At 38.3% G+C, this 23,542-nt stretch overlaps 3 protein-coding genes across 11 annotated transcripts in view; 2 read left to right on the forward strand and 1 right to left on the reverse strand.

Annotated features, from left to right (window-relative positions):
- Positions 1-220: 220 nt before the first annotated feature.
- On the reverse strand, positions 221-2,240 carry LOC128266238 (endoribonuclease CG2145). Its single transcript, XM_053002618.1, has 5 exons — positions 1,944-2,240; positions 1,732-1,891; positions 1,185-1,390; positions 896-1,128; positions 221-837 (listed from the first exon to the last, which is right to left on the reverse strand). Exons 1-5 carry the CDS (start codon positions 2,068-2,070, stop codon positions 595-597), a joined length of 969 nt encoding a protein of 322 aa, XP_052858578.1. The 5' UTR covers positions 2,071-2,240; the 3' UTR covers positions 221-594.
- Positions 2,241-3,801: 1,561 nt separating this feature from the next.
- On the forward strand, positions 3,802-9,778 carry LOC128266241 (globin CTT-VI). 6 transcript variants are annotated; one of them, XM_053002622.1, is made up of 4 exons: positions 3,802-3,959; positions 8,571-8,805; positions 8,868-9,029; positions 9,299-9,778. In XM_053002622.1, the coding sequence occupies exons 2-4, from the start codon at positions 8,647-8,649 to the stop codon at positions 9,437-9,439; spliced, it is 462 nt and encodes a 153-aa protein (XP_052858582.1). In that variant the 5' UTR covers positions 3,802-3,959; positions 8,571-8,646; the 3' UTR covers positions 9,440-9,778. The 6 variants fall into 6 exon arrangements, with proteins under 6 accessions (XP_052858582.1, XP_052858587.1, XP_052858585.1 ...); XM_053002627.1 differs by having other exon boundaries at positions 3,925-3,965; positions 8,579-8,805; XM_053002625.1 differs by lacking the exon at positions 3,802-3,959 and adding an exon at positions 5,038-5,369.
- A 954-nt stretch (positions 9,779-10,732) lies between these two features.
- LOC128256269 (atrial natriuretic peptide receptor 1) overlaps positions 10,733-23,542 on the forward strand; it is a 41,353-nt gene continuing 28,543 nt past the window's right edge. For 2 of the 4 annotated variants that reach the window (XM_052986957.1, XM_052986876.1), the window contains exons 1-4: positions 10,733-11,121; positions 16,625-17,331; positions 17,710-17,893; positions 17,952-18,154. In XM_052986957.1, coding sequence (XP_052842917.1) covers positions 16,809-17,331; positions 17,710-17,893; positions 17,952-18,154 — 910 coding nt within the window. In that variant the 5' untranslated portion in view covers positions 10,733-11,121; positions 16,625-16,808. Of the gene's footprint in view, positions 11,122-16,624; positions 17,332-17,709; positions 17,894-17,951; positions 18,155-20,561; positions 21,267-23,542 lie in introns of those variants that run through there. The other 2 variants (XM_052987044.1, XM_052986597.1) reach the window with 2 other exon arrangements.

Here is a 23,542-nt window from a genome sequence, read left to right on the forward strand (position 1 = left end):
ATCAAAATAGGACTGTTATTTGTATCTACAGTTTGAGGTATGCTCACTGAGGGTCTTTTAAAAGGGGAAATCTAGTTGCAGTTGCTTGATATGTTTTAGATAATCTCTATGAAATCTATATCATTGGATGAAAGGCCAAACGCACTGTAATTAAAATAAAAGGCCAGACTACTTATGACATACAGAAAGCTAACCATTGTGAAGCCGGTTTGCATAATACTTGAGCGTCGCAATCACTTTTACTCTCTTTCATTATAATTGACTTTTCCACTTGCTTAACTTCCGCCAGTAATAACTATTAATGTTAGAACTAATAAACAACTTCATGATGTAAGAGCGAATTCCTTGGGCCACGCAATGCTGTCAAAACAACTTAAATGATAGGCAGACGGATGTTCTTAATGTCCTGACTGACGTGCTCGCCAATTGCCAGCGACAACTGGGCCAAGCACTCATAAAGTGCCAAAATAAAATGAACTTGACTTTGAGTTTGGAGGTTAGTGTTTTGCCTTTTTGTGATGAGGTAGCTTTGCGACACGAATGTAGCCAATTTAATTGAGTTTGCGAAAGATGGTGGAGGGCGAGGGCGATGGTCTAGGAGCTGTCGGGATAGGCGGTGGCTATCAGGCGCATGCCGTTCCAGTTCCATCCATGGGACACAATCGAGGCGGAGGCGTGGCCCAGCTGGATCTGGCAGGGTTCCGCCTCCGCCGTGGTCAGGAAGCAGGCGGTGTACAGGCTCATCTCCAGCTCGGGTGAGGTGCCCACAAAGAAGCCATTGACAGGTTTCCTTATGTTGTGGAACGTATGGCGCAAACTCAGCAGCATTTGGTTGTGCTGAAAGTGGTTTAAAAAGGGCTTAAACAAATATCGATATTAAGGAACTGTTGGTTACCTTTCCCATTTCCTTATGGCTCAACCAGCCCTTGTAGTCCACATTGCCACGCTGCTCCTGATCAGCAAAGTAGAGCCAATTATGCAGGCCCAGGACCTTCTGGTCTCGAATTTCGGCCATGAAAACGTGCTCGAAGCTGGAGCTGCCCACGATGCCACGACCTCTGGAGTACGGAGTGAACCAAAGTTCCTGAAGGAGACGCATCTGATCGTCGTACTCTATGCTCACAATGTCTTAAAAGGATTAAGGAGCTAGTTAAGGGTAGTATTTTGATATGGGACAGTCTTACCCTTGTTGACCAAATATCGCATTGTCAGCTTCATCACCCGTGTGTTCATCACGGTCCTCAGGAAATCGTGCTGCTCCTGCACATGCTCCGGAGTTGGATGCTCGGCCACGGCCACATCCAACTCATAGTTGTCGAAGAGTCGCATGAGTAAGGCGGTGGTGGAGTTGGCATCTCTGGCCAGTAAATCCTGGTGCAGTTCAAAGAGACTGGAAAATGGAAAAAGCGCGGAATTATAAGTTGAAAGATATATTGCTTATTACCAAATCATGTTGTTTATCGTTGTATTTTCTCCTTTAAGCCCATATAAATTTTAACAATGCACCCACAGAAAAATAAATAAATAAAGATTGAAATAAATAGTTTCGGTTCTTATTTAGCCCCGAGGGTGTTGTGTTTAAATCAAGGTGTGTTACACTTTAATTTTTATTGTTAAGTATGCAAAAACTTAGTTTCAAATTAAAAAACAACTTAAACCCACAATCACCATAGATAGTATCAAAATGGTTAATTGTGTTAATTAAATAACATTACTTTTCTAGTTACTCACTTCTTGGGGGCTCGGTCATCGTGGGCACCGGACGTGGTCTTCCCCTGGAGATTCACCTTGTAGAGGTACGGACTGACCTCAGTCTCCTCCGCGTAGAGGTTCTGGGAGAGGGTCAAGACGTCGTCGGGCGTTCGGGGCAGCGGCTTGCTGTGGAAGTACTCTAAGAGAACAACCATTGACCTTTCTCTTAGCGAAGAGCACCAAACACTCACCGTAGAAGTGCCAACCCAAAATGCCAATGGTGATCAGCAGCCCAACGATCACGAATCTCTTGAGCTTCTGGCATTTGGCGCTGTCGATGTTGCTGCTGGTGTTTGTTTGCTGCTGCACTGCGTCCATTATGGTATAATTATCTAATTACGATTAGTCAAACATTTGTTTTTGCCCGTTTGTTTGCGCCCCTCTAGTTGAGCTGTTTATCTTTAGCCAAAACTTTCGCGTTGATCTCGTTTTGTATGCTCATTTCGACCGACGTACTCTGTGGCTAAAACGCCACTGAGCGGGTTTGTTCCAGCGTTGATCCGCATGCTCACATGGTGAATACATAAGTAGTGGCCCCAAAAATTGGATACACTTTTCTCCCTCTCTTCTTTTTTTCTCGCTCTCTGGGGGATCATCTGTTGTAGTTTGTTTTCGCCTCTTACTTCGCCAGTAACTTTTTGCTTGCCCAGGAGCGGATTCGCTGGGCCCCATTTCGGCCACATTTGCTCGAGCTGGAGTTTCTACAAATAAACTTAAATATGCCGACATATGGTGCACTTAATTAGGACGATTTCCAGGAAAGAGGTCAACTAAAGTGAGAAGTATTTTCTTTAATGACTAAATTTTATACAAAATTATTTACAAAGAATATAAATAGTTGTTATTTGACAATTTTTTTGTAGATTTTTACATTACAGTTAAGTGATTTATTATTTGGTTTCCAAAAGTTTTAAGAAAAAACTTAATTTAATACTTAGGAAAATCACAATTTACTATATATTTATAAAGTTATGTATTTATATAGTTTTGGATATATATTTTTTTGTATCTTTATTAAAAATAAAGATGATGGGATCCAGTACATTTTGTAATCAGACCTACATATAAGAACATATGGCAGGCAAACAATTCCCAACGACGTGAGTGGAATCAGTCAGTTGGGAGCACCTAACCTAATAATTTAATAACGTAATTAGCAATTTGTTTGTTTCACCAAATATCGCGTCATTTGTATTGCCGTCTCGACTGCAATTTAATTACACCCAATTCGGGTCTAAACCATAGTCTGTATCACAAAAAACCTTCAACAGGAAACAGTGACGTGATTAGAAAAAAAATTAACAATAAATTGTTAGCAAAATATTGTATAATTACACTCTCAAAATAAAGTGTGAGGTTTCTTTAGGCATGACGTTCCATTTTATAACAGCAACATGTTATATTTTTATTGTCTTGACTGCAGTATAATTACGTTTAAATTGGATATAAATAATAGTCTGCCAAAAAAAAAAAGGGGGAGAAGTGATAAGAACCAAATGCAATATTTACAATTTAAGACGAAATAAATTGTAATGATACATTATATATTTTTTTTTGACCATCACACGCTAAATGTAGATTAACGTTGAAGTATATTAACTTTTTAAAGAAAGAAAAACCAACAGCTTGTCACGAATAAATAATATTTAACGCGATACCCAAAATGAAATTCGTTTGCAAAATAAGTAATTACTTCGCCCATCAATCGATTGGCACTCAAACTATCCAGTATCAGAACTCTTATTACGTTTAACACAAATCTTAGTAGGTATTTCAATAAATACTTGAAATGAATATGAGCATGAGCCTGGCAGTTTACATTTTTATGCCCTTTACTCGTAAACTGAGTAGCTTCGAATAGCTTCGAGCTTAGAAGCGCGTGTTCTATTGATTATGGTATTAATTATGCTTTAAAATATCACCGAATACTCTCACGTAATATTGTCTAGGGAAATAGGGAAATAATTCGAATACTTTCACCCAAGTCAACGACGACCTAAGAATGTAACCCACCTTCGACTTGTTTCGGTCTCTGGATGATAGTGAACGAAGATTATCAGTTCGTCGTTTTGTAGCGTCGTTAGTTGCGTTAATTTAGTGGCGATTGTTGCTCGGCAATCTTTTATAAGGTCCACGCGGGTCACAAATTTTGCTCAGTTCGAATTTTAGCGGCGTCGCGAGCAGTTGCTCGGCATTTAATAACAATTGTGAGTGTGAATTTGAATTAAGTGTTCTATCGTATCTATAAATGCAAATATTTCCAATTGTGTTGATTACATTCTTTGCTTACGATTCATTCATTTGATATACAAGTATATAGTAAGCAATCCAAGTGTGGTGTGATATTTGAATGCCATTTATTTTGTGCGAAATACATGGGCAATCTTTGTTTACTTGTTGGCCTATTGGCTTAATGGGGTACATTCGTTATTATCGAAAGGTTTGTTCAGCTTGTGATAGTGAATATGATTTCTTTTTAAAATTAAAACGCAGCGATTCCAAAATTGATAAGAGAAAAAGCAATTGTTTGTAGGACATCTTAAAAACATTGGGAAGCAGAATGTTTTTTTTATTTTATAAATTACTGAATTTGAAAATTCGGTAATATGAAATAATCAAAAGAATCAAAATCTAAATTTAAATTTCTGGCACTTATAAACAAAAAAAGCAAAGTAATTTGCTTTATTCAATTCCCAAAGGCCTTTTTTAAATATTTTTGTGTTTTCAAGTAAATGCGAGTTAAAAAAATTTAACAAAAGTATTACCGAATAACTGCCTTACTAATTTAATTGGCACATTCGACTGCTTTTTGAAGTATTGGTTTTAACACTTCAAAGCTTAATTTGTTAGTATTTTTGAAAAAAAAAACGGTTAGATGTATAAGTTTTTCTTGGTTCTGAGCTTGAGCTTTTGGGAGATAGCTTTGTGGAAGCCTGCATTATGCTCCTCCAAAGAGTCGAATGGTCTACAGGTGTCACTGGGACTTGTTTGTTTCGCAGGTGTAAGGTGGCCAGGTAGAGTTCCATTTGGCACTTATTATGAGATGTGATGCCTAATGGGGAGACTGCCTAAAAGTTTGCTTTTGGTCTGACCGGAATATCTATTGTTTGGGCAGGTGGCCCACCTTGAACCCCTCGAACTACGCCCTTGTGCTTGCTCTCGCTCTCTCTTCTTGGTAGCTTTTGCTCCACACGGTTTTTGGCGGGCTCTCTCTCGCGAGTCTTTGCCGGCAGAGAGCGTGAAATTGGTGAATTCACTCCGACGAAGGCCCCACAATTTGCCCGCGCTCAGTTTTCAACCTGAACGCAACGTCTGCGGTACTTTCAAGCACCCAATTCGCGCTGTACGGTCCGGTCTTTGGTTTTCGACGGCACAAAAACCAATCAAGTTCGCCAGTAACAAATAGTAAACAAATACAGCAAAGCGGGAATAAAATATATATGTAAAGCAAAAAAGACCTGGAAAGAGGCCACAATTGAATGATAGTGGAACGCTAGCGGAATTATGAAAGAATTGGGTGAATAAAAGCAAACGGCAAACGAACTGTAAATACGCGTTATCTCCTCATCCTCATCGAAAGCGCTCAACAGGCAACAGCTGATTAAAACGCTCTTTCTGTGCGTTTTTACCTTGTGCATATATATTAATATTTTTATTAAAATTTCGTTTCGGGTTCGTTGGATTTTTTGCATTGCCAGCCATAAAAGAGCCGCACAGCAGCGGACTTGGAATTTATGGATTTCTGTGGTGTCCTTGCAAACAAGTGTCGCCTCCGGCACACAGCAGCAGATTGTTATTGTTGTTTCTTGTGATTACGATTTGTTCTTGTTGTTGTCGTTTTTTGTTGTAGCATTATCCTTAATACCCGTGATGAGCACACGACAGTGTGCATCTGTGAGTTTGAGTGGTGTCTGTGTATGTGTGTGTGTAGTTAGGCATTAGGGCTTTAAAGACAATTTAAAAAGCTTAAGAGAAATAAGTATTTGTTAACAGCGGTAACTAAAAATTATAAATTTTGAATATTGTTTTTTTTTTAGATTTACTTAAATGATTTCCCTAAATAAAAATCATATAAATGGTTTTAAGAGATGCTTTAAATAATTGCAGCTCTAAAGAAAAGATTGTCGCGTCTATTAAAACGTTTTACTATTATTTATTTTTAGTTAAATCAAATTTTTAATTTAAATGCTATAACAAACCCTTTTGTCATTGTTTATTACCCAGCCCGTTTAAGAGCCCCTAAAAACAAGTTATAAAATGCTTACACTTTGTTACTGTGTTTTACCCTCACATCTGAATTTAAAGCATATACATTAACAAATTCAATTTGCTAAGCTATGATCTTTCAGAGCCTTTGAAAATTTTTGTAAAGTTGTTATATTTCAGCTCATATTTCGAGAGTTCACAGCACTTCTCATCTGCCACTTGGCAACCGACAGAATGTTGTTTTTGAGTTTTATAAAATAAATTCACATACCGAGTGGCAAAAGAGACAGGGGCAGAAATGCAACCAAATCCATAGCGACACTTGAGTGGCAGCATCACAAAACAAATATACACGTACATTCGCACAAACACAGTCCTGTAGCAGGCACTTTGGCAACACCTGACCTGCCAGTCTGCTCCACCATCCTCCTCCTCTCCGGCCTGGACCGCCGACCACCCACTGCCACCCTCCCCTGACCCTGCAACACTCGGCTGGCTGTCTAGTAGCTGTCCATCAAGTTTGCCTTAATTTAATTAAGCGCTCAATGTCCTTACTGGCAACACTCTCTCACTCGCACTCACAACACCAGAAAAAAAGCACGAAAAAAATTATACACATAAAGAGTCAAACTAAAAGTCTTTATTTGCAAAAACTAATATTCTATAAATAAATATAAAAACAATCAAAAAACACAGGGATAAAGTTCTTTAAAGACAAAACGACTAATTTTAGAACAACGATAATAAAGCTAGGAAAATTAATAGTGATTTAAGTAAGTTCTGCTTAATTTGCCTAAAAGTATTCTGTGAAATAAGAGGATTTTAAATAAAATCGACCAAAAGACGTATGGTACTAGGGAAGATAAGTTTTGTTAAAGAACATTTAATTGAAAGAACATAGTTTTTCTCCCAGTGCAGAGCCACAAGGCAACGCTTGATTTGTTGCTGCCTTTTTTCACTCTTGACTGCAGCAGACACTCACACTCACCCCAATACACACACACACACACCCGTGGCCGGCACTTATACACTAACAGGCCCAGACTTGAACCGCAAAAGCCACAGGCCATTTTGGCATGAAGGATATTACGAAACGCACACAGACGCGCACATCCTGGCATATGAACGGCGCTATGCCTGTGTATTGGTGCTCCCCGAAGGGGTCTTGTAGACAAGGTTACTGAGAGATGGCAAATTTTTTATAGTGGTATCTGCACCGCCCTCTTCGCTGCCACCCACAGCACACCGCCCCCCTTTTTTAGCAAAAAGCAACAATAACATGGCGGCCACCTGCTGCGGCTGCACTTGAGTCAATTTTCCAGTTTTGCTGCCTGTTTATTTCCCCGCCCGCCCTTGTTCCATATCTATTTCGTTTGTCTGTCAGTTCGTGAATTTTTAAAAAACTTTTGTGTTTACTTTTTTCAAATACTTTTCTTTTGCATGACTGCTTGTTTTTGGTTTTCCCCTCGGTAGAAATGCCTTTGCCATCAAGTAACAAAAGAAAAGTCTGGCAAAGTAAGCTAAATACTTTATTAATTATTCATAAAATTCCGCTTGCTAAATGAGAATATTCCTGTGGCCCTATAAATATTAATGTTTGATGTGTGGCTTGCATGGAAATTTGTATGTCACAAAAACAATAAATATATAAATTTAATTTGTTGCGGAATTCTGTTATACTTAATTTCTCGACATAATCATTATTTCGCACTTTTGAGCGCTCTTGCTGTTTCTATTTCCGCTCTATGAACAGGGAATTCTCCCACACTATTTCATTTTCCACAGCTCTTTGTGGAGCACAGGGGTATGATAATTTTTGCAAGCGAAAGCCAGCCACAAAGCATGGGGGATTGGGGGTCAACTCGGGGCAGGTCGAGGGCAGGGGTAGGGTCAGCTAATGAACTCGAGAGCAGACCCCGCTGACTGTGAGGTGATTAGAGATGGTCATCTATTACATAAGCCGATATTTAGCACGAAGCATGTTTAAAAATATACCCAAGCTGAATTTTAATTCATACCTATAGAACTTATATATTAATACTAAGCTTTTTTAAACCAGTTATGCTTTCTGTGTAAGTCTAAATTACTTGTGAAATAGTTTACTTAAAAACATCGCCCATCGCCCAACCAAATGGAATATAATAAAAAAAATCAACAGAGATGGCATAATAGCTTAGTAGATAGGATTAATTTTTTCCTAATATTGATACTATTTAACTTATTTAAAAAAAAATCTTGTCTTAAACTTGTAAAGCCATCTTGGCATTTTCACGATGACATCTCTATGACATGGCGATGGTAAAAAATGTATGAGTAAGTGGGTTTGGGGAAGGCGGTGTATTGGGCTTTTGCTACGGCTTAACTGACAGACGTTAATTTGAGCTTGGATAAAATCATGATGATGATGTTATTTTTGTTTTTGTTGCTCGACGGCGAAGGCATTGACTTTTAGCACGTGCTGTGTGCATATTTATATAAGCCACTGTTAGTTGTTTTGATTTTGCTTTTGCCGGGAACGTTGAGATGCATTGTAAAACTGTCAATTTTAATTAGAGCGATAAAAAGAGGCCGAACCAAATTGAATTTGATATGTTCTCCTTCTTCACTTTCAGCTTAAAAGCCAAAAAGAGAAGGCCAAAAACTAAGAGAGTTAGAGAAAGCTAAAGCTGACGAAAACGGAGCATAAACATGAACAGCGATGAGGTGCAACTGATCAAGAAGACCTGGGAAATCCCCGTGGCAACACCCACAGATTCTGGAGCGGCGATTCTGACGCAGTTCTTCAACCGCTATCCGTCCAACTTGGAGAAGTTCCCCTTTCGAGATGTTCCAATGGAGGAGCTAAGTGTGAGTAAACTAAAATTGCATTTTAAGTTGGTTAGAAAATTAATATGGTATATTTATTTAAGGAAAATGCTCGTTTCCGTGCTCATGCCGGCAGGATCATTCGAGTCTTTGACGAGTCCATCAAGGTTCTGGGTCAGGATGGTGATCTGGAGAAGCTGGACGAGATCTGGACCAAGGTGGCCGTCAGTCATATTCCGCGGACCATTACCAAGGAGTCGTACAATGTAAGTCGTACAGGATACTCTTAATATTTATTAGTGACTATCAATTGAAAAAAAAAAATGTAAGGTCACGATAAAGTTATAATTTTCAAAATTAAATTTCGGGATATTGCTAGGCAATACCAAGTAGTATGTGTTTATTACTTAAAAAGCATTATTTGTTATTTTATCATTTATTGTATTGCTTTGAATACAAATATTCATTAAATAAATAGGATTTTTTTAACTACTAAAATTATGTTGAAAATGATATGTCCTTATTTCCTTCGTAGCAACTGAAAGGCGTTATCTTGGACGTGCTGACCGCTGCCTGCAGTCTGGACGAGAGTCAAGCGGCCACGTGGGCCAAACTGGTGGACCACGTCTATGGCATCATATTCAAGGCGATCGACGATGACGGCAACGCCAAGTAGAGAGGGTGGAGGAGGCACCTGCATCAGATGCAACCGATTCCGAGGATGCACCTGATGCCGGCGGTGGCACTTGCAACACATGCACAGCTTATGTAGTTCTAAGTAATTGATAAATGTTAGCTATTCTCGTTTTGTAATGAATGCGAATGTCCAAAGCAAACCACACACAGTGGCATCTTATGTCTGCGTAGAGCTACTCACACACACGCACACCCCACACACACCCCCACTTGCATTGCTCTGTAAAGCTTTAACCCATTGTCAGCCTTAAGCACTTGATAACAAAAAAATAAATGAAATCAGCAAATAAGAAATAAAGAAGCTTATGAATAAAATCCAGTTTGAAATCATGTGGCATTTTATTTTATACAACTCTTTTCGTTTGTTGATTTTTAAGCATTAGGAAAGTGATTACTGTCAAATTCGTTGTGTATTCATTGTGCAACTTCAAGAATATTTTAAATGCTGAGCTGTAATTTTTTTAAGATCTTTGAAAATTAAATATTTCATATAATGTTTGCTAAGCAGTATATATTTTTAAATATTCGTATACAGTGGAGCAGTAGAGTATCTCTTTGGTGTCGCTCTGTAAATCCGCTTAACTCATAATTATAATAATTGTCCACTCACTCATAACTAGGACAACGAAAAAGCATTTAAGCGCACTTGAAAACCATTTCCGCACATGCATTTTCCACTACCGCAACTCATACTATAAGTTGGGCAAACAATTGTAAGCATCGTTCAGCTGCGGCCGGGTTTTAAAATGCTATTAATTTCGTTGAATATAAAAGCACATAATAACAGGGAGGGGGTAACATCGAAAAGCTGCTACTGTTTTAGCCGAAATGCGTGTTTCGGCAAACAATGTGCGGCGTATGAGCAATGCAGGCATGGTGACATTGCGTATACGCCATGAGAGCATTTGCATGTAGAAAGGCGCGTAAGGCAAAGCGCTAGAAAATTACAAAACAGAAAAAGCAAAAGAGAGGGATGTGTATTGAAATGGGTGAAAGAAAATTCCAAATTATTCTATTATTTTGAGCTATCCTTTTCACACTTTATGACTTGAAGACGCGGTAATTGGGGCGTTTCTTGTCGAAGATTTCAAAACCATCAGCCAATTGCCTTCGGCTCCAGATAACAGAACTCACTGACCTAACAGTCGCTAACAGCTGCTATCGGACTGACTTCTTATCATTGGTGAAATGTTCCGAGCATTGGTGAAATGTTCCACCAAAACGCCGTCGATGAGCTTTTCCATAGTTTGGCCAATAATGAAGAACAAAAATAACAAAGCGAACAGTTTGCCAAAGCGACCGAGAATTTCAGTTCAATACCGGCAACGCGCGCGCGCTTCGAAGTGAGCAAGAAATGCTGTTTCTGACGCCTATAAATCTCTCGCGATATATTTGGTGATATTTTTTTTTTGATTTTATTGCCCTTTACTGAAAATGAATTGTTTTTCGCGCTTTTGAGTGACGGTGTGTTTTTGTTTTGTACAAACTGATGTCGGAAAATTGTTTGCCATCAACCGTACAAACAAAAAAGAAATGTGAACAAATGGAAAAATTGATAGCATGATCTCTCAAACCCATGCATAGTTTTTAAACTAACAAAAAGCCCACTACAAAAGGAAAATAAATCTAGAACATTTGAAATATTCCGAACACAGGAAAAAGGTGAGCTGAAGACTCGGATTTTCTTCTTTGAACCTTGTCAAAAACATTCCTAAAATTCATCGACAAGCCTTTATAAGCTCTTAATCAGCATGTTGGGGGACACAGACTACTGCTCCAGATGAGACACGCCCACAAGCAATGATTCATGCAAATTTCCTTTCTCACACCCACCGACCTCTCCTTTCGTCTTGTGATGATAAAAGCAAATGATTGCAAAACAACATTTGGCTCCAGGGTAAATATCGCAAAGCTCCTTTCCCCAGTTGCGAAATTTAAATAAAATATATAGATGTAAATTCACATCATGTTGTGGGAATAGACAAAGTAACTTGGCAATGAGGAAGGCCCAGCTGACTTTGTGGCACGCACTGAACTCTGTTATTATTGAATTTGCATAAATCAGTGAAGCGGATTCTTTTTAGCTTCGCTGAATGGGGATTTGTGGACCAGCACTAAATAGAATTTGTTGCCTACGGTTATTAAAACTAAACATTGTTTGGGTTGCGCGGGAAAAACTAGGAATTTCTGATAGAATTAGGTGCCTTGAGCTGTTTACACAGAATAACCCTAAGTCATGTTATTGCCACCTACATTTTTTTTAGTTTTAAAGTTCGTAGGAACTTGTATAATACATTAAAAAATATTTAATGTTAGAAACATCAAGGGAATTTATTTTAAAAAATGTTTAAGTTTAGAAAAACAAATTACAATAAGTATTTCTTTGTTAAAGTCTGTTTTGAAATTAAATTTACCCGCTGCGCAAAAAAACCAATTATCCAGTTCTCTTTTCACTGCGCTTTTTTGTGACTGGTCATATCCTGCACTGACGTTCCCTTTCAGCAACTAGCCTTTTAAACTATGTTAAGTTTATTTTTTGTAGCACAGACATGCTGCGATGCTGTGAAGTAGGCAGCACTTACTAAGTCAAACACCACACTGCGTATACATAATGCGGAAGAGGGCAGGGCAAAGCTTGCGGTCACACCTCCAACTGACATATGTGCATATGCTCTAGCCGCACGATAACGTAAATATTCCTTAATCAATTGGTAAGCCAACACCCTAGCAAATATGAGCATGTTTTTGTAAAAGGGCTAGGCTAGCCAAACATACCAAACTTTCCCCGCCCAAATGTTATTCGACTTAAGCAATCATTTTCCGCCAAGTAGAAAACAAGTTTTCGTTGGTTTCCGAAACTGTTTCGACGATATGCGGAAAGAAGAAAAGTTGTTGCAGTCAATTAAGCTGGTCAGTTATTTGAGACAGAGAAAGTGTATTGACTGTGGGAAGTTTCAGGTCTTCTCATTGAAATTTCAAACTTTAAAGAGGGATTGTAATAAAACCCCTGTGGCGTTGTACTGCAGCCAGATTTTAAATACGGTACAAATTAATTAAATTCATTAAAGCACCGATTTTATTACGGTTCATCAAATTGCAGGCGGTGCAATCGCTGAATCCAGGAATTTTACACGCGTGCCATAAAGACCACCACACGTTCGGGTGTATGCGAGGATGCTCGCACATTACTTACGAACGGGGTCAGAGTTTAAAGCTTATTTATCTGCCATGTATAAACAATAAAGCTAGATTCTGAGAAGTTAAATGCTTAAATCCCTTCGAACCTTGCTTTATTTTTAATTTAACGGACCTAACTGTCTAAATTTAATTGTAATTATGCCAGCATTAAAAATTCATAAATAATATAAATTTAGCTTGGCCAAAGCCCTTTGAATTAGCTGATGACAAATGGACATTTAAGTTTCATGCAAATGGAGGAGATCTAAAACCGATTTATATTTTTGAATTAGAAAGCAAGGCTATGAGGTGATATTAAAATGGGGTTGGCAACTGATGTCCATATGGATCCGCACGCGTTGCTGAATATTGTGTTTGAATATCTGTTTATTATGGACTTTTCCGTAATCTTATCGAGCAGGCAGACAGTAGAAAAGCGGCTTGATTGCACGTTAAAAATAAACAAACGCCTATAAATAGACAGAAAATGCCCAATTGTAGACGGTTTGTCTTGCGACGGCGGCTTCGGTTCATTTCCATTCAATCGTTTGGTCTGTTTGCCAAAGGTTATATATTCGCAATAAAAAATCCGATACACTGAATGTTATTGAACATAAAATTTCTCAAGTAGCTTAGATTGAAGTGTAGAATGCTTTAATCGTTGTATATGTTTATATGGCTTTGTACTTGTACTCTACGGCATTGAGTAACTGAAGTTATAAATAGAAATTGCGTTAAGTGACAATCTAATTGAAAGGGTAAGCGAAAACAATACTTAGTGCTCATATATCTGATGTAAATTTGCCAGATTATTCTTCATAAAAAAGATGGAAATCAGATCCTGCAAAGTCCTTGTTTTTAATGTATCAGTTTATTCTTCCGGGAGCGCTAAATAAATTATTCAAAGTCTATGTTTAGAATTGGTCGGCTATTTTTATTAAAAAAAAAATTAGTTCGCTTAACAGTGTTGAAAGTATTCTAGTTTTTAAGTACTTTTGTAACAAAGTATTCAACAAAAACCCAAAACAATTTTTACAAAATCCAATTTTACATGCTTTCAAGTAAAATTTTAACTCTGCTCCTTATTCCGAGAAATAAATTACTTTTAATTTGCCACAGTTTCCTGCACAAACAAGCGAACTTTTTGGCAATATCATTATACCATAGTCAAACACAGCCAACCCAACTTGTTGACACTATTATTGCCCATTAACAGAGTCAAACTTATTTTTGCCTTATCTTCTACAACATTTTTTTATTCAAGTTTTTTTTAAGAAACGCTGCTTTAAAGCTTTGATTTAAAAAGTTGAAAGTTGAATACCGAAGGAATTTATTATTTTGTTTAAACATCTGCTGATGTGGAAACCTCTGCATATACAACGTATACATTTTAAAATTTGCAAATGATGCATTTTCTTTGTCAACACGTTGGTTTTACGGCTCACAGTTACAGCAGGCATACGAAACCCAAAATCACATCGATTAAGACTTGTTTGCTTTACACGTTGAGTGCCTGATAAAAGTTAAACAGAAAAGCATGAATAAACGGCCTGCGTCCATGTGTGTCTGAGTGCGGGGCTTAGCACGCTCGACTGGCTTACGGCCAGGCTCCGGGCCAAAAGCAAAACGGCCAAAAGCACCGTGAGTGGCGAAAAGTTCGACGGTGCCCCGGGGTCCGGACATGATTGATTCGCCCGGCGTTTGGTGGTGACTTTCGGGCGGGGCGATCTTAATCAGTCAGCGCTCAGCGCTCGCCCGCTAAAAATAAACTGACATTCGGCTGAAGACTGGGCCTGAAACTGATAAGACCGCCGATGATGTCTATGCCAATTTGTTAATAAATTTATTTTCGCTCACCTGCCGCCTAACGGGTCCGCGCAGAAAATATTTACCTGGTTGCTATTTCTGGCCTTCTATCAATGCAAATAGTGTGCTGTTCAATATGATTGATGTTGGCACTTTGGCACTATGGCACCCCGCCTGCGCGGTTCGCCAACGAAATTGGGCTCCTTCGATCCACCGATCGCTGATATCGATGGCAGGCACATGACCCACAGAGTCTTCATATCTCGCTGGCATTTGGCATTCTATTTTCTGGATTGTCATCGGCCGGGTGATGAATTCTTATTAATTGCCGACAGTTCTGATTGCCCGCCAATGTTGGATTGGAGTTTCGCTGTGTTAGCTTTGCGATTGGCCCAACGGCTTCCCCGTTCCATCATCATCATCATCAGGTTGCTCGCATTCGCTCCGGGGTTTTCCACGCACAATCGAAGTCGAACAATCGGCGTATACGCAATCTCAAGTTCAGCCTACACACGGAGCTTTATCGGAAAAGAGATAAAATGTTCTTGTCTGGTCTCGAGGTAAATAAACTGCCTCTGGTGGTCTTTTAAATATATCCGAAATTGGTGAAATAAATAAAAGTATTAAATTTACTTTCTTTGTTTCTAAATATTTTATAAATGAGCTTAATATAATACAAGGAATTATTGCTAACAATAAAAAGTTTTTAACTTAACGAAAAAAGCGAACATCATATAAGCAATTTTTTTCCATAAGATAAAATGCTTTAAGAAACTATACATGCAAAATATATTACATTGCTTATTTCAGTCATTGATAAATTGAATAGATTAAGATCTGACAAAAGTTCTGAGATAATTTTAGTCCAAAGTTCATATTATGCGCAACTCTTTGCGATCAGAATTTGTCCCAAACCGCATGACTAACTGAAACAACTCGCTGCGATACTCAGCAATCATAAGTTCCCCGCTTGTCACGATTAGATTAGGAATCACCGAACGTTTAACTAGACATGGCAGCATGTCGACTACCATTTGACACGTTTTTTTGTTGCTGCTGCTTGTTTTTCGGTTAGTTTGCCACCTTGATGACGTTTCAATAGATTGCAGCCGAATTGGTTGTGACGCCAAAACTTTAAAGCGTTCAAGTGGCCAATTTGTAGGAGATTTCCATGTATATTCCACTGGGCACTCTTCGCTCCAGCCTTATCACTGGCCCCATGCAATTCACAACAATTCCAGGGAAACTGCCATAAACAACAGGTCCCATGCTCACTATCTACTGCATCAGCTTTGATGGGAATCGAGCCAATTATTGGGCACCCGAAACAGTGAGTCAGCACCCACAAATCATATAACACCCGTTCGAAATGCTTGTCAAAATAATGTTGTTAAAGGTGGCTGTTATGGTGAGGATTGTAAATAAAAATGTGAACGCTACATTTGGAATGGAGGTTCTGCATTCAATGCTTTTGTTTACTTTGAAGACAGGGCGAAGTCACACTTGCAGTTCAATGAAAGATAAAGTTTGTTATTTCCCTACTATCATTAAATTGCGTATCTAATTGAGACAGTGAGAGCCGGAAAAAAGTAAAGAAATTTATGACTGGCAAAGACTTTGATTTATAAGACTTGGGCTCATTTGGCTTGATAAAAATGGAAATCGTTTAATAATTGACTTGGAAGATCACAAATTTTCATTTTTGATAACATAAATTAGATAGTAAATTTATTTTTATAGTGTTAATAGTTTGTTTATATTAGAAATGTCAAAAAAAAAGTTTCAGTTAAATTCTAAAGTACATTGTTGACAGAAAAGAAACTTTTAAGTTATTGAACAAAAATATGTATGATCTATATATTAGATAATTCGAACAATATTTAACCCATATAGATATTCAACCTTAAAACAATTTTTGGATATCTTTAAACCTTTTTTCGACAAATTTGTGGCTTTTTCTATAATTGATTAAAAATACTAGACTAAATTAAAAGTAGACTTTATCTTTTTCAACTTACTTACTTTTCAAACTTTTTTCCAACATTTGCGCACATTCCCCACTTAAGAACAATTTCATTTCTCGCCCCCCAGAGCGCCCCATTAAAACTTAAATAATTTATGTATTCGCAAAGAGCCGTAGAGCTGCTAATGACTCCAATCACTTGATTCGCACCATCCGCAGGATTCACAGGACTCGCACTTCAACGAAGGCCACCGAGCAACGGCAGCATGCAGCGACCAGCCGTCGGCCCAATTATGCGCGCAATCAAAGCAACTTAATTACCCCAGAGTTCTCCGGCAAAAACACAGACACGGAATTAGACAGAGACCGCAATCACAGAGTAGTCAAATAGAGAGCTGCGACTATGCAAATTAGTGAAACCAATTCGCAGAGTCGAATTGGAAAACAAAATGGCACAGGAACCAGGAATGGGCAATCACTCGGTGTGATTGAAGTACCAGTTCGGAGGGCAATTGCAAACAGTATTCAAATTAGCAGATCCGACCGATTGTTCCTCATGTTCCTGCTGCTTCTCCTGTTTGGCTTAATCCTCGGTCCAAAGGACTGCTTGGCTAGATGCCGCGAGGAACCAGCGCGGGAATGCGAGGCGATTTGCGATGCGAGTGGCAGGAACTGCACGATCCGGGCTTTGGTCCTGCTGCCCGACGACAACATGTACCAGGCCTCCTTGCCACGGGTTCTGCCCATCCTGAAGGTGGCCGAGCAGCAGATCCGGACCAAGGCCCTCATCCCGCCGCACATCGACTTCGAGTGGCTGGCCCACGACACCAAGTGCGACGCCTCGCTAGGCGTGATCAAGGCCATGGACGGCATCATCAAGCAATGCGCACAGGTGATCTTCGGACCCGTCTGCGATTATTCCTTGGGTGAGTCGTGAAGCTGCGCAACTAGATTTTATAACTATATTGGTTTATTCCTAAAAACTTAAGCTTAAAATAAAAATATTTTCCTTATTATATTGCAAAACTAGTTGATAAAACAAACTAAATCCTTCTAAATTTTTAGCAGTACTTAGAACAATGGAAGGTTATTTTGATTAACAGATATTATCATCTAAAAATTGTAATAAAAAACCCAGTTGGTTTTTATTATTTTCTTCCCAATATATATAACTTACAAGTCTGAATTCATATCTTTAAAGGTAAAAACATTTAAGATATTTAATAAGTTTATCTTAATTGTTAATTTATCGATTCATATTCCTACATTGACATGCCTTAAAAATGATCATCAACAACTTGCAGCTGCTGTCAGCCGGATAACCAAGTATTTTAATAGCCAGGGCACACCTCTGATCTCGGTTGGTGGGTCCACCTACGACTTCGAGCAAAAGAAAACGGACTGCAATGACGAGTTCTATATGCTGTTGCGCACGGGAATGCTCAGTTTCGAAACCATTTCCGAGCTGACGATAAACGTGATGAAGCGGTTAGTGCCGTTGAAGTGAAATCCAAAGCCCTGTCGGCTTATCGAACTCTCTTTGCAGGCACAATTGGTCGCATTCCATTTTCTACTACGAGCGGGACGGCCAACGGAGTGTGGCGGGAATGCACACCTGCTTCCTCATGATGAAATCCTTGGGAAAACAAATGCGTAACGAGAACATGACATTCGCCCAGTTTCCACTTGAGCCAAACTTGACAAATCGGACGGAGGAAATGCGGCGAGAAATTGGCAATAAACATGCAAGTGAGTGGCTTTACAGAGGGGTTTTCCTGTTAACTGGATATTGTGGCCGTTAACAGAGTAGTTTCACCAACGCTTTAGCCGAGACGACAACCGCTCTGCAGTCTGCAACGAACGAAACTTTGCTAACATAGCTTTCGAACTGGCCACCATGGCGTATGCTTATTGCTTTGATGTTGCGAAACTAGTTGTGTATACAACAAGTTAACCAAGCCATTTATTACATTTATTGAAATAAATTCAAGTTGACACTCATTTAAAATAAAAAATTATATTATTATATTAACGCATTTAGACATAGCAAATATAGCTTGGCTTGCCTTCACTATACACCCAAACTAATATTGCTCAAAGGTAGAGTAGGTAGTGTATTTAGTTAGATTAGCACTATGGTTGTATGCAATAAACTTTTAGGCAACGATTTTAAAAATGTATATTGACAGTTATTTTAAGACCTTTCTTTTTACCCAAAAAAAAAAGAGTTGCAAAGACTAATACTTTATTTATCATAAAGTATATAAAGTAAAATTCGCACGAATATTTACTATTCCTGGAATAAAAAGAAGGAAAGAAAGGAATTTCTCAGCTGTTAATGAGCATTTTTCAAATTGACAAAGCACATCTCGCTGGTAATAAACATAAACAAACCTCTTTCCTCCACCCGAACCCTGTAAAAGCTTTTTAATCATGCCACGTGCAGCGTGCGGCACCAGCTGTTTGTTGGCTAAAAAATGCCGGTTGCACACAGATCCGAATATTCGATATCGAAACGAGGACGGCATCCAAAACGATTCGTGTCGTGGCGAAAAGGCGCCAGAAGCCGGGGATAAGCCGTCAAGTGAACAACAGCAGAGGCGGACGAAACCGGAAACGGAAAGCGACATATAAAGTGAAAGTGAGACACTCTTGACGTCAATCTAATGAAAACTTATGTGCAAAGTGAAAGTAATGATTGATTGATTTATGGAACAATACAAATCAAAATGCAGCGAGTGGAAGTAAAATAAATTATAAGAGCACATTAATGAATAACTCGATATAACATATATGGCACGGAAAGCGTAGGGTCGCTTGACAAGCCAAAGCTTCACAATTTGATAAATGATTTGCAACGGTGTAACTATGTGGGGGGTACAGCCAACAGATGGGAAAACCCTCCTGAACTAATTTTGTTTTTTAATATATTTGTGTCTCATTTTATAATGGTACCAAATATTAAATAAAGATGATGCAAAATTTTTAAATTAATAATTAAACTTATCTGAAGTTTAACTTAAAAACAAAAAAAACCTTAAAAATAACAAGTTAGTAGTGTTGTGCGTCTGACAAACTTTAATTTAAAAAAAGAAAACAATTTTTATTATATAAATATAAATCATTTAGTTTAAGCATCTCCCTGCCATGAAATATCGTTTCTCTATGATTGCTTTTTTTTAAACTAAGTATTCCTAGCTTCTTCGCTCATTGTCATGCAGTGAACGTGTCCTTTTTGGCAGCTCTTGGCCGCACTTTTAGAACGCTTTTGGCCTGGCAATTGGCACAAGTCCGAAGACCCAGCTGGTGCCGAAACAACAATTAAAATGACCAGAATGCGTGGAGTTTTGCTTTATTGTGAAGCTGTAAAAGATAACCATTCTCAAAGGACCTAAATCATCCAACTTTAAAGCGGTTCGTCTATCAATCTTAATTTTGTTTGTTATGATACTAGCTCAAAACTCCACAAATGAAACCTCCCAATGGAGCAACTTTCAGTGGCAACTTCGTTTTGATAGCCGCTATTATTATTGTTATCCTGCCAGCACGGTGGACTCTTTCAGCAAACCGAAACAAAAACTCGAAAAAGGAAAAGCGAGTCATTTGCATTTGCTGGCAGTTGTTTTCAGCGGTAAGAAGTACCAACGGCGATTAATGTGGTTATTTCGGGGCAATTTATTTTGGGAGCAACCTAAGTTAAACTCTTTTGCCATGCTCACCAACAAAATGTGCAATATCCTTCAGTAAGGAACATTTTTCGCCGAAATCTAAGCAAAACACTAAACTAAGAAAATTATTCATCAGGACACAAATTTCTGTGAAATTTCGCAAAATTCCGTTTGTTTATTCGCAAGCAGGAAATGAAAACATAGTGGGGGTGTAACCTTGATGGGGATTTGCACGGATTGGCAGGCAGACGGAAAATTTTGATTGCCATTCCCGGCGAGGGGAATCCCCGACTCAAGCAAATCGGGTTCTTAGTGTGGGAGATTGGCTGGCTACTAAGCGCATTTGCAATTAGCCATGGCACGAGCGAATAAGCTCAGATGACAGGCCAAAACAAAATCGAACCAGAATGTATTCCAATTAAAATGAAAATGTATAACGGATTTCGGAAACCCATGGCTTAATTAAAAAAACTAATTTTTATTTACAGAAAGCTGAACACTTTCCCGGTTTTTATGCAATTTTACGTGTGACTTGCATTTGGATTAAAAACTTTTTGCTGCCGTTGCAAGTTGTTCGACTTTTTTGGTTTCACACACAGCACTCAGCCACAAAAAGTTGAGTACATGAGCGGCTAACCAACATGCAGTCAACCTCACACCTGTTAAGCCGTCCTCACGTGTTGCCAGCATTTGGTCTAAAAGCCGAAGCCTGTTAACAGTTAACAACACCTGAATGGCAAAATGGTGAATTATGGAAATGCGACGGCGGTCCTGATTAAAAGCGATTTGTTTAGCTTCAACAATCAGTTTTGTCTAAGCCCTGGTTTTTCAAACTTTTGCCGACTTATGACACAAAACTTTTGCCCAACTTGTCAGCGTGGATTCTTTGAAAAACAATTAGTCAAGTTTCCACTCTGTTGAAATGAATTCCTTGAACGACTTGATGAAGGCAGAAAAGCGCAGCTGTTATCTGCAAAAGAGCACTCAGGGCAATTCCAAATACTGACCTATTTTTACTCAACTTCAGGTTCCAAAATCAATGGAAGTCTCAAAAAACAATTATTGTGTCCTGCTCAAAATATATAAAATCAAATAACTTAAGCTATTAGAATTATTTTATTTTTTTTTTTGTAAATAGCTTAACGGTTTTTTAATACTTGAAAATTAAATTCTCAACCTATCTTTGAAAAGAAATAAAGCCTAATATCTCTACAAAATACATATTCTTCTTTAATAGCATTTAAACGTAAAAACTCTTCCTAAACAAAACAGTAATTCCTGAGTTTTCCGCAAGAAACCCAAGACATATTTATGGTAAATGTCGTAAGCAGCTTGCAGGCAACTGAGATGCTTGAACTGTCGGAAACGCAACGTGAGCAACGTAGAAAACCAGAAAGAAAAGTCAAAAGAGAAAAACGTTGAATAAAGTGTAAAACAAATATTTGCACATAAGAAATATGGAAAGAAATCATGGCACACACCTCCTCCTCAGAAAGAGAAAATGGAAATTTGCCGTGATAAATCCCAGAGACTTCCTAGGCAGATTGTGAGTAATACCTATAAGAAGCCGACATGGATGTCAGTTGCAAAATTACCAAGCCACAGCAGAGAAAGTGAAAAAACGTTCCGTATAAAATAAGCTTTTAGTTGTGAAAATTAAAACGTATTTTAAGAGGCTCTACTTAATAAATAATTATTGAAAACATTCGGAGAAGTAAAAACATTTTTTCTAAAAAACAAAAAATTTTTTTTCCTTTGAAAAACGAAACTTTCAGTTTGTCAAAGAGATGCAAATTTTGCAGCTATTTATTGTAGGGGATTTTCTATCGGCTTTAAACACAAAGAAGAACCACAGCAAATCGCTTTGAAGACATTAAATAAATAAAATAAATAAATAAGTATTTTGCTGTTGCTGGTGACGCCTTTTGGCTGTAGTTCATGTTGATAAATTCTTGTGTACTTTTCGCTGGATATAAATACAAATTCAAGCCAGAGGCATAGAAAAATGAAAAAAAAGAGCATAATCCTTTTGGTATATTGGCAAAAGTTCAACTTTTAATCGATTTCGCAAATGTTCAATGGTGACCAACAAATTTATCCTTTATAAAATATGAATTCAATGTGCGGGCACAGAAAACAGCAAACATTTAGTTTTTTCCCCTCTTTGATGTACTTGTAATGTTTTTAAATAAATTTCATTTACTGCTGCCTAAGCCAGATAGTGTAAAACAGAAAGCAACTTTAGTGTTATGACTGCGACGGCCATTCGTTTGTTGCTAAAATTCTTGCCCAGCAACTTTATGTTGTGTACTCTATAATAACCACCAATAATACTAAAAAACTAACACTTTTTTAATTAAGTGCACAATCAGCATATATAAATCAAAAAGAGAGCGAGAACATCAGTAAATATTTCACACAATGCAATTAATTTAACATGTGCTGTGACTGTAGAGATTGTGAAGGAAAAAATGGTAGAAAAACCTGAAATGTTGTCTGCTAATGTGCTATGGGTAAACACATCTCACGTTTCCACTACACGCTCTCTATTTCCCCGTTCATGTGTCCCTTTGACAAATGAAAATTGCACTAAGCTGTAAATAAACAAAAAGAGTTGCGTGTCACGTAGGGGGAATTTTCCTGTTGCCCGCTGAGCAATTTGTCGAATGTTGCAGTTCGAGATTACGCATACGCCGAATTGGTTTCGTTTAAAGCAAGGGCAATCGAACCAAAAAATGAGATGGATGATTGGAGGCCATTGATCAGGGGTTTCTTGAGTTGTTACTTTTTCAAATCTAATGTTCACTGTGACCAAAAGAGTTAAGAGAAATGCCTACCTAACCACAATTTCAACAAAACATAAAAGTTAGGTGCTTTTGAAATTGTACAAATTACTTGAAAAAGAAAAACCATTGATGAAGATGATGAGCTATGTACTAAATATATGATACTTAACTTTGGGCTAAAGATAAAAATATACTTTTTGGTAAGCCACTTTGGGCAACAGCTTTAATCCTCTTATGCCTGCAGTTTAAGTTTCATTACTTAATCGACCCGCTTAGTAAACGAGTAGCTCAATCACATTTGCATTAGCCAAATGTTCCTATTTTTTTTTTGTTTCGCTGTCACTATACAAATATGAAAATTGCCATCCTGGCCATGCAATTAAGTAAAATAACAAGCTTTCGATTTTAGGTCTGCGCCGCCTTCCTGTGGCGCTTGTTAACCCTGTTTAGTTTCCGTTTCGTTTGCTCTTTTGTTTTGTTTTGTTTTGTTTTGTTTACCGGCAGTGCGCTTTCGCTGGTGTCCCATTGAAGCTATCTGTCGGTGCTTTATGCACCCGCCATCCCTCCAGTCGACAGTCGCCATTCGCCAGTCCGAAAGACAGTCGTTAACGTAGGACCCAGCGCGTCGTTACTAGTTTTTTCCGCCTCCGGAAGTCGGGACATCGGGTAAGCAGGCGTGCCGG

The sequence above is a fragment of the Drosophila gunungcola genome, chromosome 3R, assembly GCF_025200985.1.
Source record: "Drosophila gunungcola strain Sukarami chromosome 3R, Dgunungcola_SK_2, whole genome shotgun sequence".
Lineage (NCBI taxonomy): Eukaryota > Metazoa > Arthropoda > Insecta > Diptera > Drosophilidae > Drosophila > Drosophila gunungcola.